Source organism: Schistocerca serialis, chromosome 2 (genome assembly GCF_023864345.2).
Source record: "Schistocerca serialis cubense isolate TAMUIC-IGC-003099 chromosome 2, iqSchSeri2.2, whole genome shotgun sequence".
NCBI classification, from domain to species: Eukaryota; Metazoa; Arthropoda; class Insecta; order Orthoptera; family Acrididae; genus Schistocerca; species Schistocerca serialis.
Genome location: NC_064639.1, coordinates 437,153,207 through 437,173,708, shown reverse-complemented (window position 1 = coordinate 437,173,708; position 20,502 = coordinate 437,153,207). Strand labels below are relative to the sequence as shown.

General features: G+C 40.8%; 1 protein-coding gene across 2 annotated transcripts in view; it reads left to right on the top strand.

The window, feature by feature from the left end:
• The window catches only part of LOC126457303 (2-phosphoxylose phosphatase 1), a 110,784-nt gene that overhangs the window by 49,460 nt on the left and 40,822 nt on the right, over positions 1–20,502 (top strand). For both annotated transcript variants that reach the window (XM_050093487.1, XM_050093486.1), the window contains exon 4: positions 5,338–5,514. In XM_050093487.1, the coding sequence (XP_049949444.1) occupies positions 5,338–5,514 (177 nt within the window). The remainder of the gene's footprint in view (positions 1–5,337; positions 5,515–20,502) is intronic.

Sequence of the window (20,502 nt, the reverse complement as noted above, 5' to 3'; positions counted from 1 at the left end):
ATCCTTTTTATGATTTTTCCCACATGTTTGGGTGTAATTTTTTGGGCATAATTCTACATTATTTATGTTCTTTTACATATTTTTATCCTCCATCTGCTTCAATACAGAAAATTTCCTTATCCCTAGCTACGACCCAGACCAATATAGTGCTCCTGTGTTGTTGCTTGGCTCATGGAATCCCTCGAAATGGCCTTACCATCATATAACCCATCTCCCGCTGCCACCCTTTCCCCCACAATGACCTTCATCATTTCAGATTCCTCTAGTACTTAACCCTCACTAACATAGTCTGCAAAACCACACCAATCAGGCCCAAAGCTCCTTGCTATACCTCCTCTCCATCTGTAAAATTCTCCTGCTATGCGATCCCAAATTCCTCAATCCCATCTCAGACTTGACATCCTTGCTCTCCAGAAACTAGAGCAACATGCACAATGCCACCTCAAAAAACACCCCACCCTGTTCACTTCTTACTCCCATCTTGGACTACCAACATCCACCACCTCTACAACAACCTCCAAACCTCCCTCACATCCCCTCATAGCTGACAAACCCTGCCTTGCAGACTTACTACATTTATTTCACCATCAAAAACTACCTCCCACCACCATACAGAATCCAGAACCTAAACGCACTTGAAACTCAGTCATGAACCTTCCCTCCAAAAGTCTTAGTTTCGCAAAAGTATCAGTCCTTTCCAAAGGCCTCACCTTTCGCCCCTCTCCCAAATTCAGTCATGCAGGACTTGTTAAAGACCTTCTATCCTTCTCCCAGTCCCTGCAGTGAAAACCTTTTTGCCACCAACCCTACCAACCAGACTCAACCAAAGACCAATGTTGAACCCTGCCTGATTCAGTTCACTCCTCTATCAACCTGTGATCCACCCGCACAGCCCCCAGATCACCACCTGCAAACTTAACAAAATTTCTTAACTTTGAACCTTGCCTCGCCATCATTCCCCAAATCCCTCAGTGTGAAAACTAACCTTACATCTGCAGAAAGAACCACAATCTACCACATAAAAACTGATCCCAACCTTATGACCCTACCTGCTGACAAAAGCTGTACCACTGTTGTTTTGAGCTGCAAGGATTACCTGTTGGAAGAGGCAAGGCTCAGAACATGGAATATTAGATCCCTTAAAGGAAATGGGTAGTTGAAGTTAGGTCTAGTGGGATTTATTAAAGTGGTATGGCAGGAAGAAAAGGACTACTGGCCAGGACAGTGCAGGGTTATAAAAACAAAATCAAATACGGGCAGTGCAGGAGTAGGTCAATTACCGAATAAGAAAATAGGAATGTTGGTAAGCTATTATGAACATTTAATGAATAAGGATAGATTGGCAGATATGAAGGGACTGAAATAATGTGTGATGAGATAAAAGAAATTGTTCAGATAGTTAAGGGAGAGGATATTTAATTGTATTGGGGGACTGGAATTCTGCAGTAGGAAAAGGAAGAGGAGGAAAAACATTACAAGAATATGGACTAGGAAAAATGAATGAAAGAGGAATCAGTGTGGTAGAATTTTGCACAGAGCAGAATTTAATCTTTCCTAACACTTGGTTTAAGAATCATGTAAGAAGGTTGTATAAGTAGAAGAGATCTAGAGACATTGGAAGATTTCAGATTGATTGCACACTGGTAATGGAAGAGATTTCAAAACCTAATTTTAAACTGTAAGACATTTCCAGGGAAGATGTGGACTATAATTTATTGGTTATGGATGGTAAATTAAAACTTAAGAAACTGTAAAATATAGATAATGCATTCATGTGGATAAATTGAAAGAAATAGAGATTACTGAGAGATTCACAGGGACCACTAGGCAAAATTTGACTGAAACAGGGAAAAGGAATACAGTAAAAGACAAATGGACAGCTTTTAAAGACAAAATAGTGAAGGGAGCAGAGGATCAAATAAGTAAAAAAACAAGGCCTATTAGAAAGTTTTATATTATGCAGGATACACTTAATTTAATTGGTGAAGTGAGAAAACATAAAAATGCAGCAAACAAACAAGGCAGAAGGTGTCTAAAAAAGGAGATTAGCAGAAACTGCAAAGTGGTTAAGCAAGAATAGCTGTAGGACAAATACAAGACTGCCAGGAGCATGTATAACTAGGTGAAAGATAAGATACCATATATAGGTAGATTAAAGAAACCTTTGTAGAAAAGACAAGCAACTGTATGAATATCAAGTGCTCAGATAGCAAACTGGTACTGAGCAAATAAGGGAAAGCTGAAAGACAGACAAAGAAGGGAGTGAGATAAGGTTGTAGCTTATCACTGTTATAGAATCTGTTCATTGAGCAAGCAGTAAAAGAAATTAAAGAAAAATTTTGAGAAGAAGTGAAAATTCAGAAGGAAGAAATGAAATCTTTGAGGTTTACTGATTGCATTGTAATTCTGTCAAGAGTCAGTAATTGGAAGGGCAATTGAATTGAATTGACAGTATCTTGAAGGGAGAGTATAAGATGAAAATCAACGAAAACAAAACAAGGGTAATGAAATGTAGTTGAATTAAATCAAGTGATGCTGAGGGAATTAGATTAGGAAATGAGACACTGACAAAAGGAAGATATAAAATGTAGATGCAATGGTGAGAAAAACATTTCTGAAGAAGAGAAATTTGTTAACATAAAATGTAAATCTAAATGGAAGTCTTTCATAAAAATATTTGTCTGGAGTGTAGACCTGTACAGATATGAAACACAGATGATAAACAGGTCAAACAAGAAGAGAGTAGAAGCTTTTGAAAGTCGTGGTATAGAAGAATGCTGAAGATTAGATTGGGTGATCCTGTAACGAATGAGGAAGTACTAAATTGCTGGAGAGAGAAGAAATTTATGGCACAATTTTGCCTAAAGAAGGGATGAGTTAATAGGCAGGAAGGAGTTGTCAGTTTGGTATTGGAGGGAAGTGTGGGGAGTAAAAATTGGAGAGGGATATCAAGGTGTGAATGCAGTAAGCAGGTTGAAATGGATTCAGGTTGCAGTAGTTATTCAAAGATGAAGAGGTTTGCACCATATAGACTAGTATGGGGAGCTGCACCAAACCACTCTTCAGACTGAAGAGCTTACAACAGTTCCATATTACTACAATGTGTCATCTCATTTTAGTTCAGCTTATAAGTCTATGAGTCCATGAATATTTATTTGCATTTTCCTTTTAATAGCCTTCCTCTTCCTCTATTATATCTTACTCCCTGCCCCATCTCCAATCTTTCACTGAGTGAAAGTATGGCATTAGCGGCAGTGCCCTACAATGGCTTAAATCCTACTTATCCAACGGAAAGTAAAGAGTTAGCATTTCTTCAAATGGCACATATTATTTTTCTGAGTGGAAAAAAATATCTCAGGGTGTTCCACAAGGCTCCACATTAGGCCCAGTCCTATTTCTCTTTTATGTTAATGACTTACCATTAAATATCAGCTCCCCATCAGTTCTGTTCGCAGAGGATACTTCTGTCTTAGTTGAAGATCAGGACTTGGAAAAATTCCCAAATCTGTGATCAGTATCCTCAGTACCTTAGAAACTTGGTTTCAGCTAAATGAGTTGAATCTAAACATATCTAAGACTCTTATATTTAAAAACAAAGATGAGGTGACTTACCGAACAAAAGCGCTGGCAGGTCGATAGACACACAAACAAACACAAACATACACACAAAATTCAAGCTTTCGCAACAAACTGTTGCCTCATCAGGAAAGAGGGAAGGAGAGGGGAAGACGAAAGGAAGTGGGTTTTAAGGGAGAGGGTAAGGAGTCATTCCAATCCCGGGAGTGGAAAGACTTACCTTAGGGGGAAAAAAGGACAGGTATACACTCGCACACACGCACATATCCATCCACACATACAGACACAAGCAGACATATTTAAAGACAAAGAGTTTGGGCAGAGATGTCAGTCGAGGCAGAAGTGTGGAGGCAAAGAAGTTGTTGAAAGACAGGTGAGGTATGAGTGGCGGCAACTTGAAATTAGCGGAGATTGAGGCCTGGCGAATGACGAGAAGAGAGGATATACTGAAGGGCAAGTTCCCATCTCCGGAGTTCGGATAGGTTGGTGTTGGTGGGAAGTATCCAGATAACCCGGACGGTGTAACACTGTGCCAAGATGTGCTGGCTGTGCACCAAGGCATGTTTAGCCACAGGGTGATCCTCATTACCAACAAACACTGTCTGCCTGTGTCCATTCATGCGAATGGACAGTTTGTTGCTGGTCATTCCCACATAGAATGCATCACAGTGTAGGCAGGTCAGTTGGTAAATCACGTGGGTGCTTTCACACGTGGCTCTGCCTTTGATCGTGTACACCTTCCGGGTTACAGGACTGGAGTAGGTGGTGGTGGGAGGGTGCATGGGACAGGTTTTGCATCGGGGGCGGTTACAAGGATAGGAGCCAGAGGGTAGGGAAGGTGGTTTGGGGATTTCATAGGGATGAACTAACAGGTTACGAAGGTTAGGTGGACGGCGGAAAGACACTCTTGGCAGAGTGGGGAGGATTTCATGAAGGATGGATCTCATTTCAGGGCAGGATTTGAGGAAGTCGTATCCCTGCTGGAGAGCCACATTCAGAGTCTGGTCCAGTCCCAGAAAGTATCCTGTCACAAGTGGGGCACTTTTGTGGTTCTTCTGTGGGGGATTCTGGGTTTGAGGGGACGAGGAAGTGGCTCTGGTTATTTGCTTCTGTACCAGGTCGGGAGGGTAGTTGCGGGATGCGAAAGCTGTTTTCAGGTTGTTGGTGTAATGATTCAGGGATTCCGGACTGGAGCAGATTCGTTTGCCACGAAGACCTAGGCTGTAGGGAAGGGACCGTTTGATGTGGAATGGGTGGCAGCTGTCATAATGGAGGTACTGTTGCTTGTTGGTGGGTTTGATGTGGACGGACGTGTGAAGTTGGCCATTGGACAGGTGGAGGTCAACGTCAAGGAAAGTGGCATGGGATTTGGAGTAAGACCAGGTGAATCTGATGGAACCAAAGGAGTTGAGGTTGGAGAGGAAATTCTGGAGTTGTTCTTCACTGTGAGTCCAGATCATGAAGATGTCATCAATAAATCTGTACCAAACTTTGGGTTGGCAGACTTGGGTAACCAAGAAGGCTTCCTCTAAGCGACCCATGAATAGGTTGGCGTACAAGGGGGCCATCCTGGTACCCATGGCTGTTCCCTTTAATTGTTGGTATGTCTGGCCTTCAAAAGTGAAGAAATTGTGGGTCAGGATGAAGCTGGCTAAGGTAATGAGGAAAGAGGTTTTAGGTAGGGTTGTTATTACTTTGTGTTCATGTTTTCTAATTTAAAAACAAAGATATTACAGTAGTCTTTAATGGCCATTTTGTTAGGTTTCCTCTGTTGCCCCCATTTGGAGGGGAGTGCCAGTTGGGACAACTGACAGCTGTGGGGGCTGCACAGATGTTAAAAAGTGGCACAATACTAAGGCATACATATGGTGACCGCCTTGGTTTTGGAAATGGTTCTTTAGCACCAGAGGATATACTTGTCTACAGCACCAAATACAGGTGAGCAGCAAAATGATGAACTTAATTTCTTGTGTGATCCTAGAAATATTGTATAAATGCAGACTGAAGGGACAAATGAAAATTTGTACCAAGGATGGGATTTGATGCCACCTTGGCACAATGGCTTTGCACAACTGCACCAACTATCCTAAGATAAATACATAAATGAATGGTTTATTTGTCCATAATAACTTAACAGTCATGGACACAGTCAGTTTACAAACACAAGAACATTAAAAAAGTTTACAAGTAAAGATAAATTATACACAATAACATTAGAAATCCTTGATGGAGTACAAACATTTATCAATTAACAGTTGCTTTAATTGTGTCTTAAATATGATTTCTTTTAACAATTTTATACAGGGTGAAAAGTATTTAAACCGACAAACTCTGGGAGGTTGTAGGGGACTTCAAAACAAATATTTTTTCCTAATGTCATTTTTTCCTATGAGGATTATTTAAACCGGTGGAGGCCGTATTACGCTCTTCAGTTTTTAGAGGCCGTATTACGATCTTCAGTTGTTAGAGGGCGTATTACGCTCTTCAGTTGTAGGCAACTGCTGTCCACCAGTGTGGTAGTGCATTGTCTCTGTTTAATAATGGAGCGATACACCTGGAGTGAGTACACTGATATGGTTGGTGTGTACTACGTAGCACACTACAATGGGTGAGCTGCACAGCGGGTTTATCAACAACAATATCCCAATCACAGTATCCCGCTTCATACAACCTTTGCTGCTGTGTACCAATGTCTGCGTGAGACTAGGTCATTTATCAGATTACCTGGACAGGGACGTCGTTGCACAGTAAGAACACTGCAACTTGAGGATGCTGTCTTGCAGCGTGTGGAGCGGGATCCTTCAATCAGCACTCGTGCAATTGCATGTAACATGGGGACGAACCAAACAAATGTAAGAACAGTGCTTCGAGAGCAGTCGTTACGTCCATTTCACTTACAGCATGTCCACAACCTGGAACCAGTTGATTATCCACCCAGAGCACAGTTTTTGCAGTGGTACCTGGAACAGTGTGAAATGCATCCTACATTACCATCCTCTGTGTTGTTTACCGATGAAGCAAAGTTTGGGCATGATGGAGTCTTCAACATGCCCAATTCGCATGTCTGGAGTGAGGATAACCGACATGCCACAGTTACTAGCGCTCGTCAAGTGTGGTTCTTTGTTAACGTGTGGGTCAGTGTTGTTGGGGACTGTTTAATTGGGCTGTATCTGCTACCTATGCCATTAAATGGCAAGTACTATTAAAATTTTCTCACCAGAGCATTGCCAGAATTGCTGGAAGACGTACCACTCCCTACAAGACAATGCATGTGGTTCCAACATGACGGGGCACCGGCACATATGTCATCGTGTGCGTCGATTCCTTGACCGACAGTTCCCAGAAACATGGAGTGGCAGAAGTGGTCCCATACCATAGCCTGCTCAATCCCCAGATATGTCCCCTCTGGGCTTTTTTGTGTGGGGAGAGATGTGCAACCTTGTTTACGCAACTCCTGTTGCATCAGAAGAGGATCTGGTTGCCTGGATAGTTCCAGCAACAGGAACAATTCAGGATACTCCTGGGGTTTTTGCCCATGTCAGACAGAACATGATCCGACGGTGTAACCTTTGTTTACGTGTCAATGGAGGCATTTTTGAAAATCTACTGTAATTGAAATTCGGTTGTGTTAATGTGTTGTCTCTTGGTCATAAAAAAATGGAAACGTGTTTGTTGGTTTAATTAATTTACTGCCAGAGAAATCTTCCTCTACTGGTTTAAATACTCCTCATAGGAAAAAATGATATTAGGGAAAAATATTTATTTTGCTGTACCCTACAACCTCCCAGGGTTTGTCGGTTTAAATACTTTTCACGCTGTATAATTTGGTAATCCGTTGTAAAAATGTCTTCCAGCAGAAAATGGACTATGATCTGTTGCCCTTTTATTACAAAATTTTATGTGGTAATCCTTTTCTTGTATTATCCTTTTTCTTGTATTATAATTATGGATTTCACTATTGATTACACTATGCTCCATCTTTTCTTTTACAAACAGTATAGTTCTGAGAACATATAATGGATACACTTTTAGTATGTTATACTTAATGAAATATTCTCTACGGGACTGACACTTACTAATATTAGCTATTATCCCAATTGCTTTTTTCTGGGCTCTAAAAGCCCTATCCATATATACCGTTGGTGCCCCACCACAAATCTCGATACCATGTTGCTGGTGGGAGTGTATAATTCCAAAATCGATTTGTCTTAAAACAGGTTGCACTATTGTGCTAGAAAGGAGTTTTAGCAGGTAGGTGTTACAGAAGATTTTTGCCGGCTGGGGTGGCCGAGCGGTTCTAGGCGCTACAGTCTGGAACCGTGCGACCGCTACGGTCGCAGGTTCAAATCCTGCCTTGGGCATGGATGTTTGTGATGTCCTTAGGTTAGTTAGGTTTAAGTAGTTCTAAGTTCTAGGGGATTGATGACCTCAGAAGTTAAGTCCCTTAGTGCTCAGAGCCATTTGAACCATTTTTGAACAGAAGATTTTTTTTTACACATGTAGCTGATGTGCTCCTTCCATATAAGAAGTTTGTCTACTATAATACCCAGGAATTTATGTTTATCAATTGTTTCAACTGATATCTCTGGTTCTGTATCCACTTGTCTTGATTTATAATTTAGCAGAAACTCCATCAGAATTGTCTTGTCCTTATTTAGTGCCAATTTGTTTTTAGTGAGATACACCGATGAGCATTAAAATTTCTACACCACGAAGACGTGCTACAGAAGTGAAATTTAACCGAAAGGAAGAAGATGCTGTGATATGCAAATGAGTAGCTTTTCAGAGCATTCATACAAGGTTGGTGCCGATGGCGACACCTACAATGTGCTAACATGAGGAAAGTTTCCAACCAATTTCTCATACACAAATGCGTATCATCACGTTTCCGACTTTGATAATGGTCGGATTGCAGCCTATCACGATTGCGGTTTATCATATCGCGACACTGCTGATCACATTGGTCAAGATCCAATGACTGTTATCAGAATATGGAATCAGTGGGCTCAGGAGGGTAATACGGAACGCCGTGCTGGATCCCAATGGCCTCGTATCACTAGCAGTCGAGATGACAGGCATCTTATCTGCATGGCTGTAATGGATCGTGCAGCCACGTCTCGATCCCTGAGACAACAGATGGGGACATTTGCAAGACAACAACCATCTGCATGAACAGTTCAACGATGTTTGCAGCAGCATGGACTATCAGCTCAGAGACCATGGGTGCGGTCACCCTTGACGCTGCATCACAGACAGGAGCGCCTGCGATGGTGTACTCAACAACGAACCTGGGTGCACGAATGGCAAAACGTCATTTTTTCGGATGAAATCAGGTTCTGTTTACAGCATCATGATGGACGCATCCATGTTTGGCGACATCATGGTGAACGCACAATGGAAGAGTGTATTCGTCATCGCCATACTGGCGTATCACCTGGTGTGATGGTATGGGGTGCCATTGGTTACACGTCTCGGTCACCTCTTGTTCGCAATGACGGCACTTTGAACAGTGGACGTTACATTTCAGATGTGTTACAACCCGTGGCACTACCCTTCATTCGATCCCTGTGAAACCCTACATTTCAGCAGGATAATGCACGACTGCATACTGCAGGTCCTGAATGAGCCTTTCTGGATACAGAAAATGTTAGACTGCTGTGCTGGCCAGCACATTCTCCAGATTTCTCACCAACTGAAAACGTCTGGTCAATGGTGGCCGAGCAACTGGCTCGTCACAATATGCCAGTGACTACTCTTGTTGAACTGTGGTATTGTGTTGAAGCTGCACGGGCAGCTGTACCTGTACACGCCATTCAAGCTATGTTTGACCCAATGCCCAGGCGTATCACGGCCGTTATTACAGCCAGAGGTGGTAGTTCTGGGTACTGATTTCTCAGGATCTATGCACCCAAATTGCGTGGAAATGTAATCACATATCAGTTCTAGTATAATATATTTGTCCAATGAATACCCATTTATCATCTGCATTTCTTCTTGGTGTAGCAATTTTAATGGCCAGTAGCGTGTTCCATGACGAGGCTAAAGAGCTATGCATTATTTTGCAGTGCTAACTGTTTTGTAGAGCCCCAACTTATGAAGGGGGTTTGTTGTTGTGGTCTTCAGTCCTGAGACTGGTTTGATGCAGCTCTCCATGCTACTCTATCCTGTGCAAGCCTCATCATCTCCCAGTACCTACTGCATCCTACATCCTTCTGAATCTGCTTAGTGTATTCATCTCTTGGTCTCCCTCTACAATTTTTACCCTCCACACTGCCCTCCAGAACTAAATTGGTGATCCCTTGATGCCTCAGAACATGTCCTACCAACCGATCCCTTCTTTTAGTCAAGTTGTGCCACAAAATCCTCTTCTCCCCAATTCTATTCAATACCTCCTCATTAGTTATGTGATCTACCCATCTAATCTTCAGTATTCTTCTGTAGCACCACATTTTGAAAGCTTCTATTCTCTGCTTGTCTAAACTTTTTATCGTCCATGTTTCACTTCCATACATGGCTATGCTCCATACAAATACTTTCAGAAACGACTTCCTGACACTTAAATCTATACTCTATGTTAAAAAATTTCTCTTCTTCAGAAATGCTTTCTTTGCCATTGCCAGTCTACATTTTATATCCTCTGTACTTCGACCATCATCAGTTATTTTGCTCCGCAAATAGCAAAACTCCTTTACTACTTTAAGTGTCTCATTTCCTAATCTAATTCCCACAGCATCATCCAACTTAATTCGACTACATTCCATTATCCTCGTTTTGCTTTTGTTGATGTTCATCTTATACCCTCGTTTCAAGACACTGTCAATTCTGTTCAACTGCTCTTCCAAGTCCTTTGCTGTCTCTGAAAGAATTACAATGTCAGCGGCGAACCTCAAAGATTTTATTTCTTCTCCATGGATTTTAATACCTACTCTGAACTTTTCTTTTGTTTCGTTTACTGCTTGCTCAATATACAGATTGAATAGCATCGGGGAGAGGCTACAACCCTGCCTCACTCCCTTCCCAATCACTGCTTCCCTTTCATGTCCCTCGACTCTTCTAACTGCCATCTGCTTTCTGTACAAATTGTAAATAGCCTTTCGCTCCCTGTATTTTACCCCTGCCACCTTCAGAATTTGAAAGAGAGTATTCCAGTCAACATTGTCAAAAGCTTTCTCTAAGTCTACAAATGCTAGAAATGTAGGTTTGCCTTTCCTTAATCTTTCTTCTGGGATAAGTCGTAGGGTCAGTATTGCCTCACATGTTCCACATTTCTACAGAATCCAAACTGATATTCCCCGAGGTCGGCTTCTACCAGTTTTTCCATTCGTTTGTAAATAATTCGCGTTAGTATTTTGCAGCTGTGACTTATTAAACTGATAGTTCAGTAATTTTCACATCTGTCAACACCTGCTTTCTTTGGGATTGGAATTATTATATTCTTCTTGAAGTCTGAGGGAATTTCGCCTGTCTCGTACATCTTGCTCACCAGATGGTAAAGTTTTGTCAGGACTGGCTCTCCCAAGTCTGTCAGTAGTTCTAATGGAATGTTGTCTGCTCCCGGGGCCTTGTTTCGACTTAGGTCTTTCAATGCTCTGTCAAACTCTTCACGCAGTATCATATCTCTCATTTCATCTTCATCTACCTCCTCTTCCATTTCCATAATATTGTCCTCAAGAACATTGCCCCTGTATACACCCTCTATATACTCCTTCCACCTTTCTGCTTTCCCTTCTTTGCTTAGAACTGGGTTTCCATCTGAGCTCTTGATATTCATGCAATTGGTTCTCTTTTCTCCAAAGGTCTCTTTAATTTTCCTGTAGACAGAATCTATCTTACCCCTCATGAGATAAGCCTCTACATCCTTACATTTGTCCTCCAGCCATCCCTGCTTAGCCATTTTGCACTTCCTGTCGATCTCATTTTTGAGACATTTGTATTCCTTTTTGCCTGCTTCACTTGCTGCATTTTTGTATTTTCTCCTTTCATCAATTAAATTCAGTATCTCTTCCATTACCCAAGGATTTCTACTAGCCCTCGTCTTTTTACCTACTTGATCCTCTGCTGCCTTCACTATTTCATTCCTCAAATCTACCCATTCTTCTTCTACTGTATTTCTTTCCCCCATTTCTGTCAATTGTTCCCTTATGCTCTCCCTGAAACTCTGTACAACCTCTGGTTCTTTCAGTTTATCCAGGTCCCATCTCCTTAAATTCCCACCTTTTTGCAGTTTCTTCCATTTTAATCTACAGTTCATAACCAATAGATTGTGGTCAGAGTCCACATCTGCCCCTGGAAATGTCTTACAATTTAAAACTTGGTTCCTAAATCTCTGTCTTACCATTATATAATCTATCTGAAACCTTTTAGTATCTCCAGGGTTCTTCCATGTATACAACCTTCTTTCATGATTCTTAAACCAAGTGTTAGCTATGATTAAGTTATGCTCTGTGCAAAATTCTACCAGGTGGCTTCCTCTTTCATTTCCTAGTCCCAATCCATATTCACCTACTATGTTTCCTTCTCTTCCTTTATCATCAGCATAATTTAATAGGTTTGAATTTTGTGGATTTATTATACAGTTAAGAATTCTATAAAATGATTTTACTGTTTGTGTATATCTCCCAGTTGTATAATACAGCTTTGCGCATTGTCTCCTGTCAGTAAGGTAGGATCTTAATAGATCTAATGCTACTCCTTTACTCCATAAATTTCTAATTTATGTAGAAGAACAGAATGATTTCCAAAGTCAAATGCCTTGGATAGGTCTAAAAACGTGCCAGTAACCAGAATGAGATTTTCACTCTGCAGCGGAGTGTGCACTGATATGAAACTTTCTGGCAGATTAAAACTGTGTGCCCGACTGAGACTCGAACTCGGGACCTTTGCCTTTCGCGGGCAGGTGCTCTACCATCTGAGCTACCGAAGCACGACTCACGCCCGGTCCTCACAGCTTTACTTCTGCCAGTATCTCCTCTCCTACCTTCCAAACTTTACAGAAGCTCTCCTGCGAACCTTGGAGAACTAGCACTCCTGAAAGGTCCTGCCCGCGAAAGGCAAAGGTGCCGAGTTCGAGTCTCGGTCGGGCACACAGTTTTAATCTGCCAGGAAGTTTCAGGTGCCAGTAACTTTGTTCCCATCATCAAGTTTATTTAATACCACTTGCAAAAATGTAGCTACAGCTGTCATTGTAGATTGGCTCTTCCTGAAACCATACTGACAGTTTTTTAATAGATTGTACTTAAGAAAAAAAGATTCAAGTTGATCAAGGAGTAGCCTTTCCAACAGCGTACTAAGTACTGATGTCAATGAAATAGGCCTATAATTTTGTATATTTGTAGTTATTCCCTTTTTATGCAACGGCCTTATTTCAGTGGCTTTTATCAGGTCAGGAAACGACCCCTGACTGAAAGAGTTGTAGTGGCTTTATTAATTCATTACTACATTCTTTCAGAAATTTCACTGAGATGTCATCCCAGCCACTGGATGTATTTGCTTTTAAGTTGGAAATGGTTTTCAGGATATCCAGTTCTGTAACACACCTCAGGAAGAATGAATTACTGCCATTACTGGTATTTAGTACCTGTGGTGGGTCGATCAGATCCTCCCTACTCATCTTACTAAACTGGTCTATGAATCTCTCACATACTTCCTTTGGGTCACTCAGCAATTTTTCATTGTCACTAATTATTATGTTATTGCACACTACATTGTTGCTCCCTCCTCTTTCCTTTACTATACTCCCCACTGTTTTGGTAACATTACTAGATTGCCTCATCTCTTCAGCATACATCTGTTCTTTTAATGTCGTAAGTGCTTCCCTGTAGGTTTTTCTACAGGCTTTGTATTTAGAGTGGAAGTACTGCAGTTTGGTGTCTCTACAAAGAATACATAAATCCTTCATGTCTTCCTTTAATTTTATCATGTTAGGGAGAAGTTTAAGATTCTTGGAGCTGTAAGTTTTCTTTAGTATCTTGAACACTGGGCAAAGTTGATTAAGACAATGGGTTAATGTTGTATAAAATTTGTCCCACTTTTCATTGATATCTTCTATTTCATATAGGCCTACTTGATGCCAATTTATGTGTGCCAGGGTTTCTTTTAATATATGATAGTCAAGCTTTCTTTTATAGGTAAATAGTCCCCATCAGATACTATTTCTTTGTCTGTATGTAGCTCTAGGACTAATGCCCTATGATGTGAAATGTGATTCTCAACAGTTCCAACTACAAGGTCATTCTTTCTCAAGTTTGTAAAAACATATTTGATACATGTCTGAGAGTCATATGTAATTCTTGTTGGCATTGAATTCACATGGATGTAATTATAGGACTGTAAAATATCAATATATCTAAGGTAATTTATACTGTTAGTTAAGGAGTCTATGTTCACATCCCCTACCATTTTTTATGAGGTGAGAGTTTGTCAACAAGCTCCCCTAAATGGCAGAAAAATTCTTCCATGTTACTGTTAGGGGATCTGTACAGACCAGCTATTATTAAACTGCTATTTCTAAGCTTTATTCTTATTGCATCTATTTCAAAAACCAGCTCACATGCAAGTTTATCTCCCCAATCAATTTTTTTGCACTGTACATTATTTTTGACATAAATACCAAGACCCCCACCTTTTTGTTGTTTCCTACAATAGACACTGACCTTTTTATAATTACTTAAATTAATGCTACACATTTCTTCAGTTTTACACCCTACTTCATTCAAAAGATAAGCATGAGGACTACCAACACTTAAAAAATTCATCAATTTGTTCTGTTTTGTTGATAATATATTGGACATTTTGTGATATTATTTTTAGTTTACTGTCATTTATGATCTTGTTGTCAAGTATTTCACCATCACGTATACATGCTGAAGGCTGTTTTATTCTAAAAAAGTTTCTGTAGGACTACTTTCACTTGTGAATGAACTGTTATTATATATAAGGCTTTTTAGTTTGATCCTTTCTTTTATTATATGATTTAATTTTTCACACAAATAACATTTACTTTCATAATTCAAATATAATCCATGGTTAGTGTGCTGACCCGTACCCAACTTTGCTATATCTAGAATTAAACAATTGCCATAGTTTTGAACATAGTGCCTTAATTCTAATATTTGTTTTTCTTATTTCCTTATTTACACATGAGTTGTTGATCAGATTGTACCAATGCAGGACAGTAGTTTCTGCTTATTTTCTTCAAGGAAATTCTTCAGAGCATCAATGCAGACACCAGTTTCATTGCTTCCCACATCATTTCCACCACTTACACAAACTATGAAATCATAGCCTCCTTCCTCAATCTAAATTCCCATTTATGTCTCAACTCACTTGGTATTCCCCATAAACTGGAACAGCATTGCAGAGGCTCTCCTATTGTATTGGAATAGCACCTCAGCATCACGCTTAGGGAGAATAACAAGTGGGCTGAGGTGTGAATGGGAATTTGGATTGAGTAGGAATGCATGCTGAGGTAGTCCAAGTCATTGTTCAAATCTGCTGTGCCAGTTTGGTCTCTACCTCTACATCATACCACGCAAGCCACCTAATGGTGTGCAGTGGAGGGTACTTTTTGTACTGCTAACTGAGTCCTCTAACCCTGTTCCACTTGTGAATAGCACGCGGCAAGAATGATTGTCAGCAAGCCTCTGTATTGGCTTTAATTTCTTGGTCATTATGCAAGACATATGCGGGAGGAAGTAATATGTTGTCTGATTCTTCCCTGAAAATGCTCTCTCAAAATCTCTGTAGTAAATCTCTCTGTGATGCCAAACACCTCTCTTGTAACGTCTGCCAATGAAGTTTGTTGAGCATCTCTTTAACGCTCTCTACCTCTTCTGTCAGTCCTGTCTTGCAGGAATCTCAGATAGATGAACAGTACTCAAGAATCAGTCAAACAAGCACCTTATAAGCCACGTCCTTCGTGGATGAGTTACATTTTCTTAAGATTCTGCCTATGAACGTGAATCTGGCATTTGCTTTTCCAACTATTTGTTTTATATTGTCATTCCACTTAAGGTTGCTCTGGATAGTTACTCCTAGATATTTTATGGCAGATTTACATTCACGTCAACTGCCAGAGCCTGCATGATTCATCATTTCTCTGGAGGTCATTCTGGAAATCATTACTATCTTCTGGCACTGGTGCTTTATTATAGACAAAAATGATTCAGTGGGCTCTAAGCACTATGGGACTTAACATCTGAGGTCATCAGTCCCCTAGACTTAGAACTACATAAACCTAACTAACTTAAGGACATCACACACATCCATGCCTGAGGCAGGATTCGAACCTGCGGCCATGGCAGCAGCGCGGATCCGGATTGAAGCACCTAGAACTGCTCAGCCACAGAGGCCGGCAAATGCTGGTAGAGCTTCCACTTTAAATATTGTATATTATTATAACATTTATAAAGCCTAGTTTACATGATGACACTAGGTTGCAGGCAACTATGCTACCGGCCACTGTGCATGCGCGCCACGCGTTTGCGTAACTTTGTGAAACCTTCAGCGTGTTCCAACTTTGGTGACACTAGTTGCATGAGTTTTGAGGTTATGTGTGATTGTAGAATGTAGAAACACTGAGATATGAAGTGGGGAACGGAGAATAATGTTCGCTTTTTGGATATCTATGCCTTGCATAAGTGTTAGTGGCAGTTCAGTGGTGCTGATTACAACAATAAGCAACATATTGCTGCCGCTGAGACCATCATGTGCAATCATGAAATAGATTGTTTGACAATATCTGAGCTGCAGAGCAAAATTTATTGAGTTAGGAGCACATATACAACTGAGTTAAGAAAAACACTAGGAAGTGAAATTCTAGCTGTGGCAATGATCTCGTCTAAAAGACTAAAATCCCATCATTTGAGTTGGCCAACTCTTTGTTAAGGAATATTGATGACAGGAGGGAAGGCTATACAAATTCAAGAAGCTGCATTCTTTATTCAATATTCATCTATTTAAAACATCGCTGCAGTGCTCCCCACTCACATATGTTAGAATTTTGAAGTATTGCCACTGTAAAGATCTCTCTTCAAGAGAGTAGTTTGCAAACCATTATCTTCTTAATGCAGCCCGCTTCGAGTAATTATTTTTGCTAATGTTAATAATTATTACTGTTAATGTTAATAATTATTGGTGTTAATGAAATAGCGTCATAAGCTACTAAAACTGTATCTTATAGTACACCGAGTGTTCTCAGTTGTAATGCACGCAATACGATATATAATCTCAGTTCTTGTGACAGTGCTTCATGCATTACAGTATGTTTATTCCCTATCACATAATTAACTCTATTTAGAAGAAATGTGAACAGTTCTGGTGACATTCTACAATAATTAAAAGAACTTCTTGGATGTTCCATTATAAATTATTTCAGCAAGGATGCTGAGCAACCGAGCTGACATCTTTTCTTCATCCAGTCATGAATCGAAACATGTTTCTTATTTTTTTTCTTATGTAGCAATTCCACGCAACAAACTCTAACTCCATCACAACTTGTGTGATGTGCAGCTGCCAAAAATTTCATTTCAGACATGACTCAGGGACCCACAAAACGACGAAACTGAAGTGTACACTGTTGTCGCCGTGTCCACAGTCATATATGAAACCACTTGCATGCATCTGATTCCACTCAACAAGTGATGCAACCCAATGTCATCATGTAAACTAGGCTTAAATTACGTATTTGTATTGGTAGCACTGTCAAAAACAGTATCGTATCATTTCATGGTATAAACACGCATTGTATGTCAAAGTGCTAACGTTTTTCTGAGGAAAAGTGACAGATAGATTTGTAAATCCCTCAAAAAGTAAAGTATGGTGCCAAAACAAATTGTTTTTAAGAAACTTGTGTTTTGTGGTAATAGATTTTCGAATAAAGAGAATCATTGGGTTCAACATGTGGCATGTGAAGTTACAGAAAATGAAATACAGGCAAACTCTTCGGTATCTAGAGAAACACTCATTAGTGCTTCGAAGATTAAAATAAAATGTTGTGATACACAGTTTTCTCAAAATGAAAGTGATGTAATTGGTAGGTTATGTTTTATTCTGATAGATTTACACATCCTAACAACGGTGTTAGGTGAATGTGTGTGTTGTAAAATATGTGGAGGGCCAGTTAGTTTATATGAAGACAGTGAGGTATCAAATGGACTAGCCAGGAAACTTATCATTAATTGTGCCAGTTGTAAATATACTCAATCATTTTGGAATTCTGATGAGTGTAAAGATAAATATTTTGAAGTAAAGGTTAGGTGGTTTTATGGATTGAGAGCTATTGGTGAAGAACACATGAATTTTTAGATATGAAGTAGTAAATGAAAAAAAACTATTAATTATTTTGTGTAAAGAAAACTTATGTTAAAGTGACATGTTCCACATCATTATGAAATGTCATATTCGTGTTCTATTGAACAAGGATTAATGTATGTATGTATGTCTGTATGCATGTACAAACTGCAGCAGGAACAATGTGTGCCATGATGAATACGCCACGCCCAAAGTATGCAGAATTTATTGGAGCTGCTTTGGAATTTGTTGCATGTGAGCCAATGATGGGTGCTGCAAACAAAACTGCTGAAATAAATGATGGTATGACTGACATACTAGTAGCTTTTGATGGCACGTGGCAGAAGCACAGCGACAGTTCTAAGAATTCTGTTGCTACGGTGACCAGTGTGGATACTGGAAAGGTAATAGATTTCCAGATTTTAACCAAACATTGTTACAAGTGCAAATCATGAAATGCAGAAGGGCATACCTGTGACAAAAAATGTGAAGGAACAAGTGGTGGTATGTAGGCCTCTGCAGCTATTGAAAGTTTTAGTTGATATGTGAATGAAAGGGGAGTGTGTTACACGAAGTTCTTAGGTGATGGAGACTCAAAAGCATATAACGGTGTAGTAGCTGCTCAGCCTTATGGTGAGAAGATTATCACAAAACTGGAATGTGTTCACCAGGTCCAGAAAAGGATGGGAACCAGGTTGAGGAAGTTGAAACAAAGTTTGAGGGACAAGAAACTTTCTGGTGGTAAAACCATAAGAGGCAGGCTGACAGACAAAATGATTGATGAACTACAGCAGTATTATGGGATGGCCATTAGAAATAATACTGAGGATTTGTTGAAAATGAAGCAGGCAGTATGGGCTACCTTCTTCCAGAGACTGTCAACTGATGAAATACCAGTACACCACTGTAGAGACAACTTCTGCCACCGAATGTAACAGCAATACCAAATGTAGTGGGAAGAGGTAAAAGGCACTGTATAAAGACTCGTCCAAGCTTTCCAAGTGATTTATTGTTTCCAACTACAGTGTCCCGATTCCTCTTGATCTGTGTCACTGGGTTCTGCAATGCTGAGGACAACACTTCGCTGAAAAATGGCTAGGCAGGGAATGGCTGCCTCAGCGACCCGTGTAAGCACTGCTGTGTGTCGACCTTGCATGGCAGCGGAGTTGCAGCATCATCAGGATGCCAGAAGTTGCCTCAGCAGTCTGCAACCCTGCTGACTCAGCACCACTCGGTGTGAGCTGCAGGCGGCCAGTTGCATGCTTCTCGGTGGCGTGGCAAATTTTGCAGCGAAAACAAGCGCCGCGATCCGGAGTCCAAATCTGCGGCCCTTGCCTTAGGATGCCTTTGGCATATGTTGGAAGCCAGATTGACTGCCCGTGGTAGCGAGCTGTTGAGTGGCCCGCAGCCGGCTGGCTACAGACCCCGTGTCAGCATCAGAGGGTCGAACCAGCGACCTGCCGTGGACTGGAACGCTGGCGCCCCATCTGCTGCCATGTGTAGCTGGTGGTCTGACATGCCCCGCTGTCCATGAGAGCTGCCACACTTGAATGAATCTTGTTAGAAACCTGTACCTATTTATACGCAGCCGTGTGTCTCTGGTTTGCCATATGCATCGCTTCGTGCCATGTGCTCATAACATGCTAGGTTGGCCAGAGGGCCCCTTCTGCCTGTAATTTGCAACATGAAAACTGCTACGTATACTCTTTCAGCAATTTGATGGCCCTATGGCCTCTATTCTACTTCGCAACTGTTGGTATGTATAACTCACTGCAATCTGGCCCGCACCTGGCTGTAACTTGTGCTCAGAATATTGCACAAAACTAACTTTCCCATCCTAAATGGTGGTGCTGCTACATTACTCCCCTCTTCAGAAAGACCAGGTCCCCATGTCGACCCTTAATTAGCTCTTAACATGTTTGGGTCAGCACCTATGGCATATTTCCTTACTATTAAAAAACTTAAATGTGATCTAGTGCCCCATAAACCATGAAACAAATCATAAAAATTCCTTACTGGACGACCAGTGCTCGATCAACTCCTTACCTACTCACCTCGTGCCCTTGGATCTGTTTCCCTATGGTGTTCACATAAAATGTCCTAAGACATCGATCCCCAGCATAGATAATGGACATGTCCATTCCGGCAGTCATTGTAGCTGTATCTGTTTCCAACTCAAATCTGCTCTCTGCGCACATGGTATACAATTCATTTCCCTGCACAGAAGACCATCGTACATATTAAATTGCGTCTGTGTCTGATACAATTTACTATCATTGTCCGCATCCTGTAATTCTTGCCATACTGCTAGGTTATAACCTATGACCTCTACTTTTGCCACATTCCTACTTATTGCATCCGCATTACCGTGCTTCTTCCCAGCCTTGTGCACCACCTCGTAGTCGAATTCACTAAGCCTCACAGCCCATTTAGCGAGTCTAGTAGATGGATCCTTCAACCCCAACAACTGCTTCAATGCAGCATGATCTGTCACTACCTGAAATCTTCTCCCATATAAATAACATTTAAAATATGTGATCCCATAGATTATGCTAAGCATCTCCCTCTCAGTTGTTGAGTAATTCCTCTCTCCTGCATTCAACTGCCTAGACACATAGGCTACAGGATGTTCTTTCC